Source organism: Nicotiana tomentosiformis, chromosome 2, assembly GCF_000390325.3.
Source record: "Nicotiana tomentosiformis chromosome 2, ASM39032v3, whole genome shotgun sequence".
NCBI lineage: Eukaryota > Viridiplantae > Streptophyta > Magnoliopsida > Solanales > Solanaceae > Nicotiana > Nicotiana tomentosiformis.
This window is the reverse complement of record NC_090813.1, coordinates 116195173-116220358: the sequence shown is the minus strand read 5'-3', so window position 1 is coordinate 116220358 and position 25186 is coordinate 116195173. Positions and strand designations below refer to the sequence as shown.

The 25186-nt window shown below is 35.9% G+C and overlaps 3 protein-coding genes across 3 annotated transcripts; 2 read left to right on the top strand and 1 right to left on the bottom strand.

Annotated features, from left to right (window-relative positions):
• The first annotated feature begins 483 nt into the window (after window positions 1–483).
• Window positions 484–2626, top strand: LOC104120887 (B3 domain-containing protein REM16-like). Its single transcript, XM_009632757.4, has 4 exons — window positions 484–850; window positions 964–1480; window positions 1593–1732; window positions 2146–2626. The coding sequence occupies exons 1-4, from the start codon at window positions 740–742 to the stop codon at window positions 2449–2451; spliced, it is 1074 nt and encodes a 357-aa protein (XP_009631052.1). The 5' UTR covers window positions 484–739; the 3' UTR covers window positions 2452–2626.
• A 3040-nt stretch (window positions 2627–5666) lies between these two features.
• On the top strand, window positions 5667–12042 carry LOC104120888 (uncharacterized). The gene is made up of 11 exons (XM_009632758.4): window positions 5667–6137; window positions 6499–6677; window positions 6846–7068; window positions 7147–7288; window positions 7373–7573; window positions 7744–7875; window positions 8652–8780; window positions 9663–10072; window positions 10245–10461; window positions 10739–10929; window positions 11666–12042. Exons 1-11 carry the CDS (start codon window positions 5758–5760, stop codon window positions 11841–11843), a joined length of 2382 nt encoding a protein of 793 aa, XP_009631053.2. The 5' UTR covers window positions 5667–5757; the 3' UTR covers window positions 11844–12042.
• Window positions 12043–14588: 2546 nt separating this feature from the next.
• Window positions 14589–18762, bottom strand: LOC104120889 (uncharacterized). The gene has a single exon (XM_009632759.4). The coding sequence runs from the start codon at window positions 17756–17758 to the stop codon at window positions 14978–14980; it is 2781 nt and encodes a 926-aa protein (XP_009631054.1). The 5' UTR covers window positions 17759–18762; the 3' UTR covers window positions 14589–14977.
• Window positions 18763–25186: the final 6424 nt, after the last annotated feature.

Genomic DNA, 25186 nt, shown 5'->3' with positions numbered 1-25186 from the left:
TTCACTTTGTCGTTTCAATTTGATTTGATCCAATTGTAGTATCTCTTACTAGAACAGACTAAAATCATATATTTTCAACTAAAATTATGGTTATGCTTCAGTGTCTTCTTTATAAAATCCTACAGCGTAAAGTGAACTGTCCAGCAGATGGAGATCAATATTGGCATTAAATATAAAGTCTAATGTGTAGAATTACATTACAAAGAATCAAAGAAGCTCGAATTGGAAACTGGCAATTCATATGAAATGGATTTATTTTGTTCCTATTTCTAATGGGAGCTCGTGTCAGCATGCATTGAATTCACTTTGGCAACATCAAGCAATAAAAGGTTATACGATTAGTTGGTTTCACCAACATTGTTTCAGATTTTGGCAAATGATACAAATATGGAAAATTCAGAGTTTTCATCTCTGATTATATCTTTAGCCTCCTGAGGGAAATATTAAACGGCTGTGATCATAGCAAAGGGTCAAGTTTTCATATTTCCTCAACTGGGCTCTGCAGAAAAGGTGTAAATAGACTTGGAACTGTAACTAGAAATGGCAGCTCATTTGGAAGATGATGAAAATGTGTTCAACACGTCAAACGTCCAAGTTGTGGTCCATACCATCACACTCTGCTCATTGAAAACAAAGTTTACTCCATCTTTCTTTCTTCTTCAAAGAAGCCTCCTCGCTCTACTTGTTTTTTCCTTTGCCCTTTTTCTTTCTTCCATAAGCAAAACTTAGTTATCAAAAAATGGCTACAATCTGTGAGAGGTGCAAAGTAATTGAGAAACAAAAGTATTGGGAAGAGTTCGACAAACATCAGTTCTTCAAAATTATGATGAATGATTTCAGGCGTAGATTGGTGAGACACCCTCTTCCATTTTTTCTTTCTTACATCTTTTTCATTCCTCAAAAAAATGCAGAGTTCTCTCCTCATATTTATGAAATTGTAGCTGAAACAGTTTATTTTTGCAGCGCATTCCACAGAAGTTTGTGTTGAACTTAAAAGACAGTTACAAACTGTTGGGGAGAAAGATTCTTAGGGGTCCCAGTGGCAATACATGGGCAGTTGAGGTTAAGAGAAGAGAGGATGATGATTATGTGTTTTGCAATGGTTGGGAACTGTTTGTCAAAGACCATTGTTTGGAAGAAGCAGATCTGTTAGTATTCAAGATGAAAAGTTTTTCATCTTTTGATGTCAGTATTTTTGACCTTAGCGCGTGCGAGAAAGAGGAGACTTTCTTTGCCAAGAAAAATAGGAACCCTTGTAAACATCCAGATGAAGTAACAGATGAACATACAAGTGATCAAAAAGAGAGTAGTGAAAATGAACATTCAAGCGAGGAAGAAAGTTATGAAAAAAAGTATGTGTTTCATTCATCTCAGCTTGGCAAAGGGAAAAAGATGAAGAAAATCTTGATAGCCAAGCAGCAGATCAATAGGAAAAGGGAATGTACACCTTCCTCACCGCGCAAGAAAAACATTGAACCTGGTTAAGTTTAACTCTTTCTTTCATTGCACTTCTATTCTTTGGAATCTGTCTCCTTTTTTTTTTCATCCTACATTTTTTATGGATTTTGATTTGGAAAAATTGTTATGTTCAGAGGAAAAGATGCCCATGTTCTCAAACCGACGCCAGGTTACAGAGAAAGAGGAAGTCTTTCAACAGGCTTCAAGACACAAATCTTCTGTGCCTTTTTTTCTTATGACAATGCAGCCTACTCATGTCTACTTGGGTCAGCTGGTATATGTTCTATTGTCCTTCTATAAACTTACAACAATAGGTTAAAATACACGAGAGAGTAAAAACTCTTTATACCATAAGTGTATATAAGTTAAATCCTTTATGTTTAAACATTATCCAAAGTGATAGTAGTATGTAATCAGAGGCAAACCTATGTCGTAAAGAGAGGGGTCACGGACACCCCGGAAAGTTCATCAAAAATTCTATGTATAAAACATATTTTGGTTGAATGGAAAAATACACTCATGACCATCCTAGGTCCGCCTCTGTTAATGTAATGTATGTCGCAACTGTTGATTTATCTCTATATATTCACATAATATGTACTAGCAACCCACCATCAGTCTAGTTTTTCGTGTGCCCTTTCAGCTGTTTTTGTGTTAATCTAGTTTGTTGAATATATGTGCAAGCAGAAACTCCCAAAGAAATGGGCAAACAGATATATGACGAAGAAATATGAGACAATTAACCTGAGAATCCATTCAAGTGGAAGGACGTGGGCAGTTGCAGTTAGTTACAGACAGGAAGGACTTGTGATGCAGAGTGGTTGGGAAGATTTTGTAATGGATAATGATTTGGAGGAGTGTGATATCTGCGTCTTTGAACTAGCTCAAGGAGGAAAGCACAACTTAATACCAGTTGTTTTAGATGTTTATATACATCGTGTTAAGGATGAGATTATGAGACCATCTTGTTCCAACAGCACATCTATTGACTAGATTGCTAGTTTGCTATTACTTTGAAAAGTTTGATTTGCTTTTGAGTTTAAGTTTGTTATGTTCTTCTATCAGGGACAGTTAGAAGTACCTAATTGTGACGTTGGCTTGTTTCGTGAATGTATTACTCAGAGATTTTAAGCATTTTATTCAGTATTATTCTATTGTTTGAAGGGGAGCCTTCGAGCAACGTTAAAGTTGTGTCCGTGACCTATAGGTCACGAGTTCGAACCGTAGAATCAGTCATGATGCTTGCATCAAGTAGGCTCCCTACATAAGTCTTTTCCAAGGCCTTGCATAAACGCATAATGTTTTGTGCACCTAGCTGCCCTGCCCTTTTATTATTTTATTGTATTTATTTTTTGTGCCTTTAAAGTCATTAGTACTTTAGGAGTTGCGATAAATTATTTTAATGAGACGATTCCATCCAATCACAACCTCGTCAAGTCTTTAATAAGGGGCTCCATCATAAGTTTTTTAAGATTGAAAGGCTCCCTCTAGTGCTAAATAAAATAGATCTTTGAGCAAAGGCTAGCTTTTCAACAAGCGAAGAAAGACCTCACCAAACACTTCATGCTCAAAGGACGAAGCAAATGAGTAATCAAGCCACGAGAAAACGAATAGTGATGCAAGTCTTTGTCAAAGCTCACACGCTAAGTTTGGAACCCTTACTGCTCACCCCCTTGTCACTTCTATTAAAAATATTGAACATCATCCAGAAAAAAAATGTTCGGGCAAATCAAACAAGCGAACAAATGTTAAAAGCAAGTATTCCCCCTTTCCCTTCCCTAATTTCCAAGTGTAACAGGGGAAAAGGGTCTTTGCCTAGAAGGCTAGAAGTCGTGACTAATTGTTAAAATCTAGACGAACGTTATTCTCTCTTTTTGAGGAACCAAATTTGTAGAAATGGCTGGTATAACCACTTTTTTTAAGTGGTATTTACTTTTTAGTCAGTATTTTTAATGTGGAGCAAAAATAGTTATTACTTTATTAAAATTGATACGAAAAGTCTTTTTTACCCTTTCTTCATGAGTGATGTGTAAATATTAAGGACATTGTGTCCTTAACTTTATGAGTGATGTGTAAAATATTAAGGACACTATGTCCTTAACTTTTATATTGCACACATGAAGTTAAGGACACCATGTCCTTAACATTTACAATGCACATATGAAGTTAAGGACATGATGTCCTAAAGTTTAACAACATAAGTTGCAAATACAAGTTAATGATATTATGTCCTTAACATTTACATTGCACACATGAAGTTAAGGACATCATGTCCTTAATATTTACATTGCACATATGAAGTTAAGGACATCATGTCCTTAATATTTACATTGCACATATGAAGTTAAGGACATCATGTCCTTGATATTTACATTGCACATATGAAGTTAAGGACATCATGTCCTTGATATTTACATTGCACATATGAAGTTAAGGACATGATATCCTAAAGTTTAACAACAGAAGTTGCAAATACAAATTAATGATATTATGTCCTTAGTTTTTACATTGTACACATGAAGTTAAGGGCACCATGTCCTTAACATTTACACAACACATATAAAGTTAAGGACACCATGTCCTTAATATTATACATCACTCGTGAAATTAAGGACACTATGTCCTTAACATTTACATTGCACACATGAAGTTAAGGACACCCTGTCCTTAATATTTACACTGCACATATGAAGTTAAGGACACCATGTCCTTAATATTTATACATCACTCATGAACTTAAAGACACCATGTCCTTAACATTTATACTATACATATGAAGTTAAGGATATGATGTCCTAAAGTTTAACAACAGAAGTTACAAATACAAATTAATGATATTATGTCATTAATATTTACATTACACACATGAAGTTAAGGACACCATGTCCTTAACATTTACACTGCATATATGAAGTTAAGGACATGATGTCCTAAAGCTTATTAGCAGAAGGTGCAAATATAGGACGCTTTGTCCTTAATATTTACACATCACTCATGAAGTTAAAGATATTATGTCCTTAACATTTACAATGAACACATGAAGTTAAGGACACCACGTCCTTAACATTTACACTGCACATATGAAGTTAAGGACATGATGTCCTAAAGTTTAACAACATGAGGTGCAAATACAAGTTAAGGACATTATGTCTTTAACATTTACATTGCATACATGAAGTTAAGGACACTATGTCCTTAACATTTATACTATACATATGAAGTTAATGACAGGATGTCCTAAAATTTAACAACAGAAGTTGCAAATACAAGTTAATGATATTATGTGCTTAACATTTACATTGCACATATAAAGTTAAGGACATGATATCCTTAACATTTACACTGCACATATGAAGTTAAGGACATGATGTCTTAAAGTTTAGCAGCAGAAGGTGCAAATACAGGATACTTTGTCCTAAATATTTATACAACATTCATGAAGTGAAGGACACCATGTCCTTAATATTTACACAACATAACAGAGGTATTTTTGTCCGACGGGTAAAAATTTATTAAGCATTGGCTAAAGAATAAATACATTTAAAATAGTTGCTAAAAAGTAAAGATATTTCTAATTCATGGCTATCTGCGCACTTCCCCACCAAATTTCGTAGTGTTTGGTTAAATTAAGTTGGAAACTTGGAAAGAAATAGTAGCGCTAGAATTGTTTGGCCATGAACCATATACTGTTTTAACTATGAGTATTTGTAAATATTGATCTTCAGTACCTAAAAATTACATAAAATTTTGTAATAGCAGTTTGAAAGTATATACTCACATTTTTTTTTCACAAACTCTTTTTCCAGTTTCTGAAACTGAAGTTCATGTCTAAACATAAATAAATTTTCAATTTTAAACTTCAAATACATATATTTGACATATCGTGCCAAATGCCTATGAAGTTTTGAGTTTTGAGTAAAATGTAAGTAGTATCTAATACTACTACTTACTTTGGAGGTGTAGGAAACAAAGAAAAGATTAATTTGAAGGTATATTTTAACATGAGAAATTATTTGTGCTCCAAAATCTTCAATTTTCCCCTATTTTATTTCCAAATAAAATTCATGTTCAAATTCAACTTAAAATTTACATAAACTTGTCAACATTAAATACTATTTTCTTCAACTTTTAACTCTTATATTGTCCTAATTTGTACCCTTTTTTTTCTAATCAAGATAGCAAGCTTTAATTAAATAAGATAAGTCTGTCTGCAAAATGAAATAACAAAAAAAAGAAAGAGTAAAAATGGTGATATATGCTTAAACCCTGAACCCAATTTCTCCGTCACCTGCCACCACCATGCGCCACCTCCTAACCTCTCTCCGCCACAACCAGCTACATCACCGCCGCATAACGCCGCAAATCCATTTCATCTTCTGTGCAAACTACAAGCCCCAGAAACCTCAACCACCGCCAGCACCACCGTCTCCTCCAAAACCTCCTAAAAAGCCGGTGACTTTCAACCATCACGGCGAGTCATGGGAGGACTCTTACAGCTGGATGTCACAACTCAATGACAAAGTAGCCATGCGACACATGGATGTGTACATGGAACAAGAGGAGAAATACACTGAAGCCGTTATGTCGGATACCGAACGCCTCCAGTCCAAACTTCAGTCCGAAATGGGCTCTCGCTTGTCAAATGACCTCTCTACCCCTCCCCTTCGTTGGGGTCCTTGGTATTTTCCCCTTCATTTTATTTATTAAAATTTCATATAGATGAGTTATATAGCCGAAGTCAACTAGTTTAGGATTAAGGCATGGATTTAAGCTACATGCAGCAGACAGTTTAATGAATTTTGTACACCATTGCTGTAATTTAACCTGGTATAATAGGTTGCTTACCATTTATTAAAGATGACCAATCAATGTTATTAGATAGAGTTACCCGCATTTACCTTTTAAATGGCCTCATTGTATAAGTTATTTTTACACCCATAACTTGATTGATTTATTCATTTGGATACCTTTTAAATGGCCTCATTGGATTCTGAAATGTGATACTTGTGTTTACTCTATGGAGGTGATTGGTCGCCGCAGGTTGTACTATAGGCGAGTGGAAGAAGGGAAGCAGTATCCAGTGCTGTGTAGGAGGTTAGCGCGGGCGAATGAAGATTTCATTTCCAATAAATCTCCTTCAGCAGGTTTCGATTTTACTTCGGGCAAGAGAATTGAGCAGAAGCTTCTTGACTACAATGAAGAAGCTGAAAAATTTGGAGGTTTAGCTCTTTTACCACTTTGTTTTTATATTGATTTCAAAATGGAGTGAAATGTATGTTGAGAAATTTCTATATCCGACCCCAATCTAGTTTGGAGTCGAGATGTTGCTGCTTTTATGGTTTGTTTTAATCATGGCGCTTAACCCTTTTTACTTTGTTTAATTAAAGGTTATGCGTATGAAGAATTATCAGAAGTGTCCCCAGATCATCGATATCTGGCATACACAATGTATGATAAGGATAACGATTACTTTAAGTTATCTGTGCAAGACTTAAATTTCGGCTCACTTTGTAGTCAGCCCCAAGCTGAACGGGTTTCAAACATAGCATGGGCAAAAGGTGGACTAGCACTCTTTTATGTTGTCACTGATCAGTGTAAGAGGCCTTATAGGTTGGTAATTCACTTATTTGGCTAAAAGATTGGTCTGACATACGTTCGATATCTCATTTTTTTCCAATTCTTTTTCAGGATCTACTGTAGTATGATTGAATCTGAACAAGACGATGTGTTGCTTCTAGAAGAGCCTAGCGAGAATGGCTATGTGAACATAAGACATACTAAGGATTTCCAGTTTGTGACAGTACATGTATTCTCAACTACGTCATCAAAGGTGATACTTTATCAGCATTATCTAACGTTTTCTTTTTATACGGCTTGCTGTTAGATCAATCTTATGTTAATGACTAGTTCTTAGATCTTTCTCATAGATACTGCTGAGCCTTTGTCTGGCATGGTACCTGTGTGGGAATGTGAGGCTCAAGCCCACTGCATTCTTGAGCATCACCAAGGGTATCTTTACCTCTTTACAGATGCTGCTAAAGATGGACAATCGGTTGATCACCATTATCTTTTACGCAGTCCAGTTAACTGCTCACTGAACGGAAGAAAGTGGGACGTGAGTTTATATTGTATTGGGACTTTTATCATGTTCAATTCTAAACGCCCCCCCCCCCCCCCAAGGGCCTGCCATCTTTCCTTCTGCTTGCTAAATAACCTTTCATCTGAAAGCATAATACTCACTCATGGTGAGACCTTTGGCTCATAGCTTTCTCATCAAGAATGCAGAATATCTTCAGTGATGACCCAAAGTTCATAATTGAAGACGTCGATTTCAATGACAAGCACTTGGTGCTCATTTTGCGGGAGGGGCGAAATTTTAGACTGTGTTCCATTTCTTTGCCTCTGTCAAGTGTCAAGGTAATAACTTATTGTGTTCCTGATTTGTACTTCTGATAACGCTTCCTGTTTCTTCCAACCTGAAGTCATTTACTTTACTTGTTTAAGATTTCCTCGGCTCTATAAATTTTACTTTAGAATAACCCTTTTATAGCAATTAGTTACCGCAGAAACCTTAAATACGCAAAACCTTGATAATCAAACAAGCCTCCTCCTATCCTCAGAAAGTAGCAAAGGGCCCATAGAGACAATTATGTCCTTTTAGTTCTGTACATGGCACACTTTGTATCTAATGGTTTCAATTTACGCCGGTTTCGTTCAAGGTTAGACTCTTTTATCCTTGTAAGCGTAATTGCTTGCTTTCCTATTTTCTTGTTTCCTGGACTCCCGGGACTTGCTCATAGGCTCTCCCCAACTAACTTCGTAGACCAGGTTCCAGAAAGTTCAGCTTTGGGAAAAATCGGTATTTATAAGTGCAATGTTTGTTTTGAGATATTTCTCTTCCCTCTAGTCGCTGCCAGAACTAATGAACATGCGAAGAAGCATTTGCAAAGATATATAGAGTGCATACAATCTACTGAGTCATGAAGTAAGTTCGAGATACATTTTACATTGTAGCTTCTTACTCTATGATTTGCGATATGATGTGCACTGATTGATTGAAAAGGATAATCTGCCTGTTTTGTGTCTTTGTTCCCCTTAATGATTGTGTTCGAACAGCAATATGTGTTTCACCTGAATTGCTTACAACTATTATGCTCCTCCTGTCCTTCTCTTCTCCAATTTTCCCCGAACAGGAAGAGATTAAACTCAAAGAGCTCAGTCCACAGTTTTTGCCTCTTCCAAAGAATGTCTCTCAAATTATGCCTGGACCAAATTATGACTACTACTCCTCAACAATGCGATTTACAATATCATCTCCTTTGGTAAGTATTTTATTAATTTATTTCATATATATTACCAAATAGTCTTGTGTAAACCAAAGTAAATATCTGTTACAGAATGAGATCTTATAGTTTGAGCTGAAAATTCATGATCTTTTGTTGGACCTGTTTCCAAAGTTAGTGCGGTGGTTTTAAATGTATGATTTTGTATATTTTTGTTCTCTCTCCCTCCCTCACCCAACCTCCAACAGGTGTGCCTATTGCAAGTAAATTGAACGCTTGCATAAATTATCATATGTCGCATTCACTAAATTCTACTGTTTTGATCTCCATAGAGGAGTAATGCATGATTTCTGAGTACACATGTTGTTATGCAAGGCTGGCACAGTGATTAAAGTCCGCAATTTGCCGTGCATCAAAAAGCTATACTCTTAATATTTTTACAGGTTTAGTAAGTGCTTAGTTTGTAACATGATCAGAGAGAGGATAAAGGTGGAATCATGGGATCAACTTGTAATTTTATGATACTAAGTTGCGCATGAAATAGCCGAGGAAAACTTTGATCGTTTTATTACCTTACGTCAATGGAGTATCCTATTTGACCTCTTAGAAGAGTTTGAGGTAATGTTATTCTAGTGACGAAGACTCTAATGCAAATGTGTTATTTCCTTGTCCAAACATTTCTTGGCACTCTGTCTGTGATGATAAATTATATTATAGTGTAATAGTCATAAAATACTCTTATGTTTGACCAGGCATAGTTTCTGTTGAGTCTGTCTATAGCTTAAGTTCAACTAGATTTCTAGACTTGCATATTCATTAACTTCCATTGATCAGATGTTTATTTTCTAGGTTGTTAGAAGTATCAGGCTCATTTTGCTCTCCCAGATAGCACTGTTTGACTAAATTTCACGCTGTTTATAGATGCCTGATGCAGTTGTTGATTATGACTTATCAAGTGGAAAGTGGAATATAGTTCAACAGCAAAACTTGCTTCATGAAAGAACGAAAGTGTTGTACGGATCATCATCTTCGGCTAGTTTAATTCAGAGGCCAAGGAATTTAGGCTCTAACAACGAAGTCAATCCTGAAAATCATCCTATGTGGAATGATCTTTCTGAGTTCTATGCCTGTGAAGTCTACGATGTCACTTCTTATGATGGGATGATTGTTCCTCTGACTGTTGTCTATTCGCGAAGGAGGAAAAAGCAAGCTGAGAATCCTGGATTACTTCATGGACATGGAGCTTATGGAGAGATATTAGACAAAAGATGGCGCAGTGAGTTAAAAAGCCTTCTCGATCGAGGTTGGGTCATTGCATATGCTGATGTCAGGTGCTTTCTTCTTATGTCCAATTTAGTAATATAGCTCTAAAAATTACTTTTTCTCTATAAAAATGCTCGTCTATATTACAGGTATCCTATTCCTATGAAGTTAAGACAGGTTATATTGTTATGGAGTTATGTTGTGACTACTGCTTGGCCTTTTTATTGTCTTCATTCTCAGAGGTGGAGGTGGTGGGGGGAAAATGTGGCACCATGATGGCCGGCGGACAAAAAAGATCAATTCAATTTCTGATTACATATCCTGTGCTAAATTCCTGATTGAGAGGGAAATTGTGCAAGACAACAAGCTCGCTGGGTGGGGTTATAGTGCTGGAGGGCTGTTAGTGGCTTCGGCTATAAATTCTTGTCCAAGTCTACTGCGGGCAGCAGTTCTGGAGGTCTGCCCAAAACTCGGACTGTACTATTGCATTTATGCACCTTAAATCATTCTTTTCCTCAATCTTTCTAACGTCCCTCACCCCCACCGCAACAAGAAAAGGAAAAGTGAGGAAAAAACTGTTATTGAAGACTGAAAATCTTCACTTCTGGAGTAAAAAAGGAATGACCCTTTCTGGGAATGTACAGAGAGTCAACTATTTTTCTCTGTCGAGTAAATCTTCTTTAATTTTATCCTCTCTTTTGACTTTACTGAAAAGGTTGACTACCTTTTTGTAGGTACCATTTTTGGATCCAACAAACACTCTCCTCAATCCGATCTTACCGCTTACACCTGCTGACTATGAAGAGTTCGGGTACCCTGGGGACATTGATGACTTTCAGGCAATACGTAAATATTCACCTTATGATAACATTCAGAAAGATATTTTATATCCAGCTATTCTGGTGACCTCTTCATTCAACACGAGGTAAGGTCCAAAGTTTTTCTCAGGGTTTCTGTTGAGTGTTGGCTGATTCACTTCCTCTGGCTTGTTTAATGGTACAAGTTCCTTGTACAAATATGTGGCCATCGTCTAAAGCCATGTCTTTTACACTATAACATTAAGTTCGAGTTACAACTTACAACAAACTATTGGAAAACACTCCATTTTATAAATGAGACTTTGCTTTTAGTTGACAACTTTTTACTTGGAGATTCATAAATCCTGTGTTAGCACTTAGCAGCCTCTTCGTGGTCATCATAATCATCGTTACTTGCATGCTTATTTGTCCCTTGATATTTACTTTTCAAGCTGTTCATGTGATTCCTCTCCATCTATATGATAATTCTTAGGTGGAACAGGGGTTAAACCATCTCCAGTCTTATCCACCCATCATGGCGTAGTAGGTGTTTTTCTTTCTCTTACATCCCTCATGTGCTACAGTACTATGATCGACAACTAGGACTGACCAGGTGTAAAGAACCTGATCCACTAAGAATTGTTCCAAGCTGTAAATTAAGTGAACTAACATCCTTTTGCATGGGTTACAAAGAATTGTTCCAAGCTGTAAATTAAGTGAACTATAATCCTTTTGCATAAGTTATAAAGAATTGTTCCAAGACCATAACGTAAGTGAACTGTCATCGTTTTGCATACTAATGTGGAAATAATAGCAGCTCATTGTGTTGTAAAGTCGTCCTCATAATCTTCCATGATTTTTCAGGTTTGGAGTATGGGAAGCTGCAAAATATGTTGCTCGGGTGCGTGAATATTCTGTGTATGATCCTAAACATCCAGTATTGCTTAATTTGACGGCTGATATAGTTGAAGAAAATAGATACTTGCACTGCAAGGAGTCAGCGCTGGAGACGGCTTTCCTTATTAAGATGATGGAATCATAGCTACTTGTGTTTTGTTTATTAATTTCATGTAAGATAGAAAAGCTTATACCCATAGGATTCTAACTTGTTTTTTTTTGCACCTTCCTATTAATCCAGATTGTAATACACACTTTCAAGCAGTGGATATTCCTACTAATCTTGTCCTTTATAGGCAAAGGTGCTCACCAGATAAGGAATCTCCTATAATCTTTACTTGCCATATTCTTGTCCAACTAATTAATGCTGTTGTTATTGAAAAGTGCGGTGCTTCTTCTTTGGATGAATGACGACTTTTCAAAAAAGTGGTTTGGTCTGATTGCATTCAAGATTATGACTTAGTTGTCGATAAAGCGGTGAAAATCATTGGAGATTAGAATTTTAATCTCTATCGTAAAAAAAACTCCTTCGGTAATTTCTTCTTATATGTCTAAGTCTTGGTCTATAGAGTTATTTAGTAGTACTTATGTTGGTGAGAGATATCAGGTATTTAGTAGAATAGTCCAGCGTGCAAGTTGGTTTGGATACTAGTCTTATAAAAGAAGTGGTTTGGCCTGATTTTGTTGTTGAAGAGATTACGATGAAAATTGTGTCCTAAGATGTATTAAGCTAATTGCTAAAGATATTGGTGATTACTAAGTCCCAAATATACATTGCTGGCGCCTCTTGGATTGTTAGTGTGTCTAAATTTGTCAACGCTTCGTTGTCACTTAACTACCTCCAAATATGAAAATGCTTCTTCAACCAGATGACTACCAAATTCTATCAACCAATTTGTCTAACGTGGATCCACCTTCACTATTTTATTGCCTGTTGTTTTGAGATAATGAACACCCGCCAGGATAGAAAAAGCAAATATATAAGTGAATAAGCACAGCGTTAAGAGGGGGAATTATGAATCATTGAAATGAATATGTCACAAAAAGTGGATGAAAAAAAAAAAAAAAAGGAAAATATCTATAAAAATAAACAAATGTTTCATATAATGATCTATTGTTATGTGTATATGTATATATTTTATAGGTTTGATCCGTTATTTGTTTAATATGAAAAACAGACCACATATTGTCATTTCCTTTTTAATTTAACACCAAATCAAATCAAACCAAACCAATATATATATGTAAGTTTTATGTTCGATTTGATCTTGATTTTTTTTTTGTCATAATCTGTGAATCCTTCAACTTGTCATGAATTTTCAGTTAGAAACTTATACGTTTGTATAGGGTAGTTGTGAGTCTTGTGATATTTAGAGAACTAGTTTAGAGTATGTCTTAAAATATAAAATATTTAATGTTTGAATAATATGAACCTGAATAGAAATGATTCATATATTTATAATCCTCAACTAGTTTGAGGCGAGATAAAGATTGATTGACAGATACTGCAGTAAAATGGGTAACATGATTTTCGGATAACGTTGCGCAGGTTTCGTTTTTATGCCTAACGATGAAAAGAAGAGAGGTATCAATCAAACACAATCATTCCCGTCAAAGAAAGGTGCATCTTTTGTAAGGTCCCATTCAATTCGGGACCTCCCAAAGGGGAAAACGGAATCTGCTAAAACCCAAAGAATAGAAAAGAGATTAGTACAATGATACAAGACCTCACTATTATCTCTGTGGCAAACAAAACTCTATGGGTGTGACCCAGCTACAATAATTAGCATTACTGATAATCAAAGGTCCCATTACTTCAAATCATTCACTCCTTATTCTGCTTTTATCTTTTATCTTTTATCTTTTATCTTTTATCTTTTATCTTTTGTGAAGGAGGAACACAGGGTCATTGTGGTGTAAAGAATGGACAAAAGGAGCTGAACCATACTTACGTTAGATGCCTATCATATCTGACTTAATTATTACCATTTGAGTCAAACAATGTAAGCACAATGATTTATCCCAAATATGGCAGTCTTTTCCAATCTTCTGTTGGAAATCTTAAAATTTACATAATCCAATTCTAATACTGATTCTTCTTTGAGAAGGAAAAAACAACCAATATATACATTCAAAGAGTTCATCTCCTAATAGTAATTTAACCTTGACATGTTTTTCTAACATACTATATCAAAGAAACCCCATAGGATTTATTCAGATGAAAATATGACAACAGAATTAATCATAAGGAGTCAACTATTTCTAAAAAAACTATGTTTTTCTCAATTCTGCTATCGAGGTGAATGCTTTCTCTCATGCAATTTTACATAGTCAGCATAATTCTCTCTAACATGAATTACCTATAAAAGGCATTTACCTCGCTAAACATGGAACTTGGTGAAGTGACCATGAACTTCTAAATCCGAACGGTGTCAAAATCATTCAGATGAAAACTGAGCAGTAAGAATGCTGTTTACTTTGATAGTAATATACCGGACATTTTAAAGGGCAGCCCGATGCACTACGCGCGGGGTCAGGGGAAGGGCCGGACCACAAGGGTCTATTGTACGCAGCCTTACCTGCATTTCTGTAAGAGTCTGTTTCCACGGCTCGAACCCCTGACCTCCTGGTCACATGGCAACAACTTTACCAGTAACGCCAAGGCTCCCTTTCATTATACAACAACATACCCATTATTATCTCACACCGTGGGGTCTGGGGAGGGTAGTGTGTACGCAGACCTTACCCCTACCTTTGTAAGGATAGAGAGGCTGTTTCCAATAGACACTCGGCTGAGGAAAAGGCTCCCCTTCATTATGAATATACTTATTGACAAAATTATGCTAATAGCAAGAACTTGATGCAGGAATAAAGACAAGAGACTGTATAGTAGACTGAACAAGCATGAATGATCATTATACACAGCTGAGAAGCAATAGGGCAAATGGTGGAAAGGGATCATTTAACCCCTGCTTATATCTGCTTTGGTTCATCATGATTCAAGACTACCTGAGAAAATACAGATTTCTAACTCCCAACTCTACCGGAACTCCAAAAAGGTAAAGAAAGAAACATTCAAGCAATTGAAAACAAGAATGAAAAAAATTCTCCCGCATGCATCGAAAAAGAGACAGAGGGGCCAAAAGAATACATCTCAGACCTTTTCATTGTTTCTCTTGCACCTGAACTTTCATCAGAGTGAACCCACTGCTGGCAATACATCCCTGCATCTTAGGTTAGGAACAAAAGGAGCAAAAGCTATTAAACCAGCCTCAAGCTTCATGCCTCGGCGTCTTCTTCTGCAACAGGCGGGAGTCCAGCTTCTTTAATAAAGCCAGGGTCAAGAAATTTAGCCACAAAAGCCCACAACTTATAGACATCAGTAAAATTAGTGAGGAAGCCAAGTGAAGCAGTGACAACTTCGACTCTGACAAACCCACTTCTACCGTCATGCTTGCCATTTTCCATTGGTTTGCAAAGGGTAGTGTCATCAAGACTCAGAGATCGTTGCTGCTGTTTTGGGCTGTCTAAGATCCGTATATGACTTAGGATACCAATGCCCAAAGAGATACCATGTGACTCACCCACTTTCTGAACTATTTCAGGACTCACGAGGCCCCTGTTTCTGTCTCGCACATTGAATGCAACAGCTGCACCCCTCTCATATTTGATTTTCGGACCATAGATGCGAACTAGCCGTGAACTGTCTTCCCCATTTGAACCAGGAAATCTTAACTGAAGCAACGAGGTAACTAGCCAATTGATAAGATATCTTAGCCGGAGAGTAGTTTTATTGAGACCTAACATGTTTATGTGATCAAGATGCCTGCATGCTATCTCGGGTTCTCTCCTGTCCGACTCTTGCCCGTCATCATAATCCCCATCACTAAGGTACTCGTCATCATCCAAACTTGTTGCTAACAATTCCCCAGGCTCAAGTGTATGGCTCAGACGAGGTTTACGGTTATCTTCCATGCTGAAGGATACACGTCTTCCCCGGCTTCCAGGCTGATCAGCATCTTCTATACCAAAAAATCTACCACCTGCATATCTGTTTCCTTCTCTCCTTTCCAATAACCTGAACTCACCTTCAGTTTCTCTTCTTATAGCACTCTCTTTAATCTCCGGGCATATCTCAGAGATTGATCCATTATCAAGGGTTTGATGCCGAGAAATTGAAGTTGAGTTGTCCAGACCAGATCCCCTTACAGCAGAAATCAACATGTGACCCGGTTTGCTGGTCTCTGGTTCTTCCTCGATCTCTGGGCTTCTCTTATCAAACTGGTCTTCTTCAGGAATCTCCTTGAAGTGGTCCAATTCTTGAGACACCGACCGAACAGCTGCATCAAATGATAGCACATGGTTGTCATCATGCCGCCCGGTGTCATACAATGGGCTGCTTGAAATCTTTGAAGGCTTGGGAGAGAGCCTTTTATTATTCTTCCTGCCGGCAAACCAAAATGGGGGTGCTGGAGAGGCAATCTTTTGTTTGTTGGATTGCCCAGCACCGTCAGATCCCAAGGGGCTCTGGCCCAAGTCAATCCACAGGGAGTTATCAGATGATTCATCTTCGCTAAAGACTGGACTTCTCATTACCTCCCCAACAGAAATGCTTTCTGTCTCTTCAAATATCGTGCTTGCTCCGTCCCTATCGGAGCTGTTGTCATGCTCCATCTCCGTCTCAAATACATCCCTGACCTGAGCAGAAGTGTAAGCACCAGAAAAGGCTGGCAACTGAGATCCTGGCCGAGTTTCAGCATTTGCTTCACTGTCCTCTCCCGCTTCATCATCCTCGGCCAATCCAGGGAAACCATCAACCGAGTCACTCAAATACAAGGGGAAAACAGGAGTAATTTTTACTATACCAGACCCAGCATGCCCCGACTGATTTTGAAGGCTTCCCATCACAGATTTTTTGATAAGAAGGCATCCAAATCCAGTTGGGTCATAACCAAACACCCTGTAGAATGAAGTAACTATAAAGTCCGGCCGGAATAAAGACAATCCTAGAGAATCCATGTCTTTTGGACCCAGAGCGCCAGCATCAAGCAACACATGCCAATTATTCTGCTGAGCCAGTGCCATCCACTGGTATGAGTACTTGGCACCAGTAACTCTAGATTGGACTGGGAAAACAAATAGACCAGTAGCTGAATCTTTCTTTCTCCTCTTTTTGTTCGAAATTTGTTTCCTCAAATCAGTTGAACATAGTTTGAGGGTAGGCCATTTGAACCATGCACTATAAACCTTGGCACCTTTCTCTCTGGCACACTGACCCATCCAGTTAACCGACTGGCTCTCATGATCAAACATAGTCAACAACTTTTTGTTGGTCTGAAAAGGGTATGATTCAGCTAACAACTTAAAAGCCGAGCCCCTGCTCACTGTAAAAACAAGACCATACTCATTCTCAGGGATGTTCAAGTAATCCATAATTCTCGTCTTAATATCGTGTTCCACGGTGCCTTTCTCAGCACCCCCATACAAAGCATGATTGCTCAAATTAGCAGTAATCTCAGACAGGCTAAATGTAGAGGACTCCCAGTAATGAACACTTTGAAGGAATGAAAACAACCCAAATCCACAGTAATCAAGACATACCTTAGGTGCAGAGCCAGAAAGGTGAGAGTACTCATCTGACCTCAGCTCATCAATCTTTTCCGAGGACTGGTACTTAGGATACATGGTCAAGAACTTAGAAAAGGCTTCATTGAGCTCAGGAATGGAGTCCTCAGATTCAAAAGTGCGCTCTGCAGCAAGAGCAGTGGCTTTCAAGAACTCCTTTTGGGCATGTAGCCTAGCGAGTGACCGGGATCGGCCCAAGCCTTCATCTTGGTTCTGTGCTGACAGGGAGTCCACATCTTGAGATTTAACAAGAGACCCATTTTCAGATGCTTCCTCAAGAGCCTCCCTCAGCTTATGCTCTTGCAATTTTTTCAGCACAGATGGGTTTTTCTTTATCTCTTCAGTCGTATGGTTAGACCCATTTCTCTTTCTGCTCTTTTTGTCCAAGATCAGAGAAGCACAGTGAGATATTGGCTTCCATAGTGAAAGATGCATTACAACCTTATTTGTTCTTTCTCTGTGTGTTAATCAATCACAGAGAGGACCTAAAAAAGGAGTGACTGAACAAAGTTTCACCAAAGACAGAGAAATAGTTTTTAGCCCATCTAACACTAAACCCCAAAAAAAGGAAGGCTTGGTACCCAAACCCTAACTTCAGGAAAAGCAAAAGAATCAAGCTAAAAGCATCCCCCCCAAGAATCAAAACCTTTGCTTTCAAAAATCAAATGCACCCTAACTTAAGGAGGGAAAGTCCGAAAGCATTTGCTTTTACCAAAAACACAAAGACCAGATACTGGTATCAAAAGAATTGATTAAAAAATATACAAAATAGACCAGATCAAAGAAACCCTAATTTTGCCCTTTCTTGAAGATTCACACAACAAAAAATTAAGACAGCCCAATAATCTTTGACTGAAATACTCAATCAATCAATTTCAGGTTGTTGAGGTGAGAAATTTCAACGAACAAGAATATAGAAGAAATTCAAGTGACATTTGAAGGGGGGAAAAAACCTAGAAGGAACTTAAGATCCAAGACTCAAAGACTCAATTTTTATAAAACCCCACAATGTCCAAATCCAAAGTCAACCAGTTGAATGAAATTGGAAGAAATCCCAACACCCAAAAGCAAGCAACAAAGCAGATCTTCAAGAAATGGACACCAAAAGAACAGAGAAAGAGAGAGAGAGATTGAAGAAGAAGAATCTACACCTCCAAAACCTCCAGCTAATCCTCAATCAAAGACACCTGAAAGTAGAGTTGAAAAAAAAATACACTCCTCATATTACTATTATCTCTCACTAGGCTTATTTTGTTTTGTTTTTTTTCCTTTTGTTTTCTTTTGGGGTAAAGCCAATTAAAAGCAACAGTCTCAAAATGAAAGGAGCATTAATTGCAGTTCTGAGCCAAAAAGCATCCCTCTATTGATGACACCAATGCTCTCTTAATTTCTCTCTCCTTCTCTCTCTCTTTCTTGATTGACTCTATCTGGCTGTATACATTACATGTAAATTGTACAACTACTTTTTTTTTTCCTGTCTAACAAACAGTAAAAAATGACATTGACTTTCACATACACAGCCCCCCACTAAGAGATAAGTTGTGTGCTTCTCTCCTCTATTAATTTATTAATTTTACTGAATTAATCAATTAAGTTAATCAAATGGGATAATATTAAAACTTGGTTTTGTTGTGGTAACGTAGGGTCCACCCAATAGACGTTGCCTTTTAACGGTGATTTCTCAAGTCAAACAATTAGCTTAGCTTGTTAAAGCTGTTTTCTGTCTAACTCCGCTATTTTCCAAATTCCAGCAAATCTTCAACCCTCTTCCTTTTTTACCCTAATTTTGTTTTTTCTTTTAAATGCTCGATACTTGCTACTGGATATTAATTAGAATTCGCCTAGTCTAAGATTCATTAAAGGGGAAAGTGCTCTCTAGTTGCGACAAAAATAAAATTTTCACCAAAGGATTTAAAAAAATAAAAATAAACACGCAAAAAAGTTAAGGAGATTCAACGTCTAATATATATTAATGAAAAAAATTTAATCTTATATATATATTATAATTTTTGGAGAAGGGGTTCGGCTGAACTCCCTTCCGCCCACCTAGCTCCGCCTCTGCTCTCTAGCCTAACAGAATTCGTCCCATCCTTAGGACTCAAACAAAAAATCTGTACTTAAGAATTTAACTATGTTGGAAACTAAACCTACATTAATTAGTATTTTTAAGTTGTCTAGGATTTGATATTTGGTAGTTTAATTAATTCATATCTATTTAGGTTTTGTTTACCAATATTATATTGGAATAGGTTTTTGTTTTGTAGTATTATAAAAAGGGGTGCTACTACTTATTTTCTTGTAGAGAGATTCAAGAGTTTATGAGTTCTGAAAAAAGCCTCCTACCACGTTCTCTCTCTTGTTTGATAAATTTCTTCTATATAGCCTTTGTTGAATTTTTTGTTTGTGTCTAAATTATTCTTCAGAGTATTTTAATCCTTCAAATTGATATCACAACCTGTGTGAGATTTTGTCAGAGTCGGTGGAGATCCTAAAAAATTATGAATATTCCATATTTACATGATTGCCACGTTGTCAAGTTTGATAGCAAATATAATATTGAAGATTGCCATCAATATTGTTATGAAATGTTTTTTCAAATATGATTTGAGGAACCACCAGAAGGTACAATATTGACAGGTGATGCAACTAAGCAATTAGAGAAAAATAGGTAATTGGATTATAAGGCACGATACTATCACCATCAAGGTCGAATTATGTGTATCTAACAAATTTTTGCATGCAAAATGAACAAAGGCAAGAACTATGGAGACAGTACGAGTTGGCCCAAATAAAACCAACAGAGTCCGTTAAAGAACTCATTACAAGAATTACTAATATTGTCAACGACGTAAGGACTAATGGAGAAGTACTAGATATATTTAAAGTGGTTGAAAAAATATTGCGGTCCTTGAGTATAAATTTTCATACGAATTAGGTAGTTCTTGAGACTACCAAAGATCTTAGCACTTTTACACTTTATGATTTAGAAGGTAAATTGGTGACATATGAGATGTATGTGACTCAAGACAAACCCGAAAGAGTGGAGGAGACGTTTCAAGCAAAGGTGAATCAACCTAAAGTAAAAGAAGACACAAGTTATCTTAAAGAAACAAATCAAATAGGCCAGAATTTCAGAGGTAGAGTTTGTGCTATAAGTAACTTTCGAGGTCGTAGTAGAGGTAATTTTCAAAGACGTGGTAAATCTATGATTCAGTGCTATAATTATGGTATATTTGGACATTATGAAAGCGAATGTTGGTTTAATAAATTTAGTAATAAAGAAGTATGTGCTAAGATGACTGAAAATAATAGGGATAAACAAGAGACTTTATTATTTTATAGTTCCGAGATTGAAGAAACTAAAGGGAATGAATGGTTTATTTATTCGGGTTCCAGTAATCATATGAGTGGAAATAAGAAATCATTCACTGATCTAGATGAAACATTTAGAGGTACAGTGAGACTTACAAAAAACGCAAAGGTGTCTGCTCTTGGAAATGAAAAATTTGGCATTACTGTGAAAGATGATTTTTCTAATTTTATATCAGATGTGATTTATGTGTCAAGTCTTCATCATAATTTATTGAGCTTGGGCAACTATGAGAGATGAGGTATGATTTGTGTTTTAAGTATAGGATTGACACAATTAGTGATGATAAAATTAGACTAATTACAAAGTTTAACATGAACAATAGTCGTTTGTGGCTTCTTTATCTCAATAGTGATGAGTTACATTTCTTTAGTTCTATAAACCGTGATGATACTTGGTTGTGGCATCTACATCTTGAGCATTTGAATTTTGGGAGTTTGAAATTTCTTGCAAGAAAGAATTTGATTAATGGTTTGCCTTCTATTAATTTTCTTGAGAAGAAGTGTGAGTTGTGTATTTTGGGAAAGAAGTACAAAGAACCATTTTAGAGAGGCAAGGCTTGGAGAGCTAATGCACCATTGCAATTAATTTATTCATATTTGTGCCCAGTTAAAGTTTCTTCTAATGGTGGTAGTAAGTATTTTATTACTTTCATTGATGATTTCAACCGAAAGACTTGGGTATATTTGTTGAAAAATAAATGAGATGTTTTTGATATTCTTAAGAGCTTCAAAGTTTATGTGGAGAAGCAAAGTGGGTATTTTATTAAAATAATGAAGACTGATAGGGGCACTAAATTTCTTGTTTATGATGATTAGTTGAAGAAGTATGGTATTAAGCATCAACTAACAGCTTGATATACCCCTCAACAGAATGGTGTGGCTGAAAAAAAAATATATAACAGTGATGGACATGGTGCGGTTTATGATGCATTCCAAAAATATTTCAAAAGGTTTTTGGCTAGAAGATGTTTCATGTGCAATTTATGTCTTGAATAGGAGTCTTACACGGTCTAATTTTGGAAAAACTCCACAAGAGGTATGGACAAGTAAGAACCCAAATATTTTTCATATAAAAGTATTTGATTGTCTTGTTTACGCTCATGTTCCTGATGCTTTAAGAAAGAGATTGGATAATAAAACTGATAAAGTGTATTTTTATTGGTTATAGTCATGAGACAAAAAGGTTACAAGTTGTTTAATCTAGATACATGAAAAGTGATTATTAGCAGAGATGTTACTTTTGATGAGCAGGGTTCTTGGGATTGGTCAAAGAAGGATTCTGAACTATCTAGGTCTCAACCAATAATTCCAATCATGGAGGAAGGAAATTTTGACATACATCAAAAGGAACATGTATTAGATCCTGTTCAAACATAGACGTCCTACCGCCTGCAAAGACAATATCAGTTACCGACCCGTTTGCAAGATTATGTTGCTGGCCATGATAATGATTTATCCGATGAAGATATTGTAAATTTTATATTATTTGGAAATTGTGATCCAATTACTTTTGATGAAGCTATTAAAGATGATCGATGGGTTCATGTAATGAATGAAGGAATTCATGATATTGAGAAAAATAACACATGAAAATTGACTACTTTACCACACTCAAAAATACCAATTAGAGTCAAGTGGGTATACAAGACTAAGTTCAAACCAACTGGAGAAGTGGATCACTTTAGGGCGAGATTAATTATTAAAGGATACAAGCAGAAGGCACGTATTTATTACTTTGAGGTATTTGCACATGTTGCTAGGTTTGATATTGTTCGTATGATTATTTTTTTTGCTACCAATAAGTGTTGGAAATTTTTTCAAATGGACGTAAAATCTGCTTTCTTAAATGGTATTCTTGAAGAAGAAGTGTATGTTGAGCAGCCTCGTGGTTATGTTAAAAGGGGTTAAGAAAATAAAGTTTACTGATTGAAAAGGCATTATATGGATTGAAACAAGCACCTAGAGCTTGGTACACTTGTATTGATTCTTATTTTTTTAGCCATGAATTTTAGAGATGTCCATATGAGCATACTTTATATATCAAATTCAAGCCCGATGAAGATATTCTCATTGTGTGCTTATATGTGAATAATTTAATTTTTACTTGCAATAATCCTAAATTAATTTCAGAGTTTAGAGAGGCCATGAGTAGCCAGTTTGAGATGACTGACTTGGGATAAATGTCTTATTTTCTTGGCATTGAGGTATCTTAATTAGATAGTTGAATATTTATATGTTGGTGATATTTTGAAGAGATTTAATATGGATAGAACCAAACCAATTTCGACCCTTATTGAAGAAAAAATGAAGTTGGTTAGAGATGGGACTGGTGACTTTGTTGATGCTACATATTTTAGAAAATTGGTAGGGAGTCTAAGGTACTTGACTTCTACAAGGCATGATATTACTTACAGAGTTGGATTAATTAGCAGATTTATGGATACTCCACTTTCAAGTTGTAAAGAGAATTTTGAGATATATTAAAGGTACGCAAACTTATGATATATTTTATTCAAAGACTAATGATAGTAATCTTGTTGGATTATCAACCGCTGAAGCTGAGTACACGGCTGCAACAAGTAGTGCTACACAAACATTGTGGTTAAGAAGAATGTTTGGATTTCTTCGATACAAGCAAGACAATCCTACAATCATTTTTTTGTGATAGCAAGTCTGCAATTGAGTTAACAAAAGAATTCAATTTTTCATGGGCGTAGCAAACACATTGACATCAAATTTCACTTTATTCGTGACTTGGTTCAAGACAATGAGATAGTTATTGAGTATTGTAGGACTGAAGAGCAAGTTGATGATGTTTTCACAAAGCCACTAAAGCTGGAGTTATTCGTCAAGTTGAAGAAGATGTTGGGCATGATCAAATTTGAAGATCTTGGTTTAAGAGAGGCTATTGGAAACTAAACCAAGATTAAATCATATTCCTAAGTTGTCTAGGATTTGATATTTGGTAATTTATTTAATTTATGTCTAGTTAGGTTTTGTTTACCAATTTCATATTGGAATAAGTTTTTGGTTTTGTAGTATTATAAATAGGGGCGTTACTACTTATTTTCTTGTAGAGAGATTCAAGAGTTTATGAGTTGTGAAAAAGTATCCTACCACGTTTTCTCTTTAGTTGATAAATTTCTTCTATATAGCCCTTGTTAAATTTTTTGCTTGTGCCTAAATTGTTCTTTGGGGTATTCTAATCCTTCACAAGATGGTCCTTTCGGTATATTCCCTTCTGAATATACATTAGAATAAAGAGACTAAAAATTTAAATAGATTCAGGTTCGACCTCTGGAACGAAGAATCTTTCGGTAATTCATTTCTCATAGTGAATTTATCCAACATAAATTTGAATTACTTGAATCAATGGATTTTGAGTATCGTAGGAAAAAAAGACTTATGAATTTTGTCCATTTACTGTGTTAAGTATAAATAAATATTTATACACAATCATGCTATATAAAATTTAATTAGACATAAGTGTCTATAAATATAAAAATGATAATGTAAAAAAGAAATAACGCGACTAATAGTATTCTGCAGCCGGTCAAAGAGTGCAACTTTTTATAAAGTTAAAAACTGAAATGTAAATTAGAAGCACTTGAAAGGAAGGACTTTTCATGATTCAAGATTGGTTGTATATCTTCAAATTTCGTTGGCAAGACAAAAAGGAAATTCAGGAACTGGAAATCTGGAATCATTATTCTTTATAACGTTTTATTCTTCCCCTTTGATTAAACAAATAGCAATGAAAAAGAGGGTTGGAATTTTCTTTTTGTTCTTTTGATTTTCCATTGAGTAATTTTCACTTTTCATTTCGGCTGACCACTAAAGTTGCTTCTTAAGGTAAAAAAGTGGGAATTTGACCATAACTGCAGCATAATGTAAAAAGAAAAAAAGAAAAGAAAAGAAAATAAATTGCTTTTATTGAGGTGAGTAATAACTTGAGATTTTCCTGAGAATTAACATTGTTTTTCATCTTTTTAGTCTACAATAAGCAATTGTAAAATGTATAATCAAAACATAATTGCAGAAAGAAGAGAAAAAAAAAAAACATAAATGTGAGACGTGACAGCTTCAAATCTCAACGATAAGAATAAATAAAATAGGCGACTGAAATTAAAATTATGTGTACATATTTTTTAACAAGAAGAAAACAAAAGAAAATCGTACAATATCACAATAAAATATTTGGGGAGAAGCAAGTGGAGTGCTGGATTTTTCCATCTTTTTGTAGTTTATAAATCTAATCTAATCGAATCAGCATACTGGTCAACCCCTTCAAGCATCCTCGTTTTGGTTTTTTCAACTCAGAAACTGCAGTTCCTGTTGCAAATACGACAACTTATATGCCATATGTTTCATTTTTATGCATTGGCCAAGACTTGTCTTTTATGGTTGAAGAACCAAGGAAATACAGAAATACTCGTGCTGAGAAATAACATGTATTTAACGTTAGAATGATAAAGAAAAATTAAAGAGTCG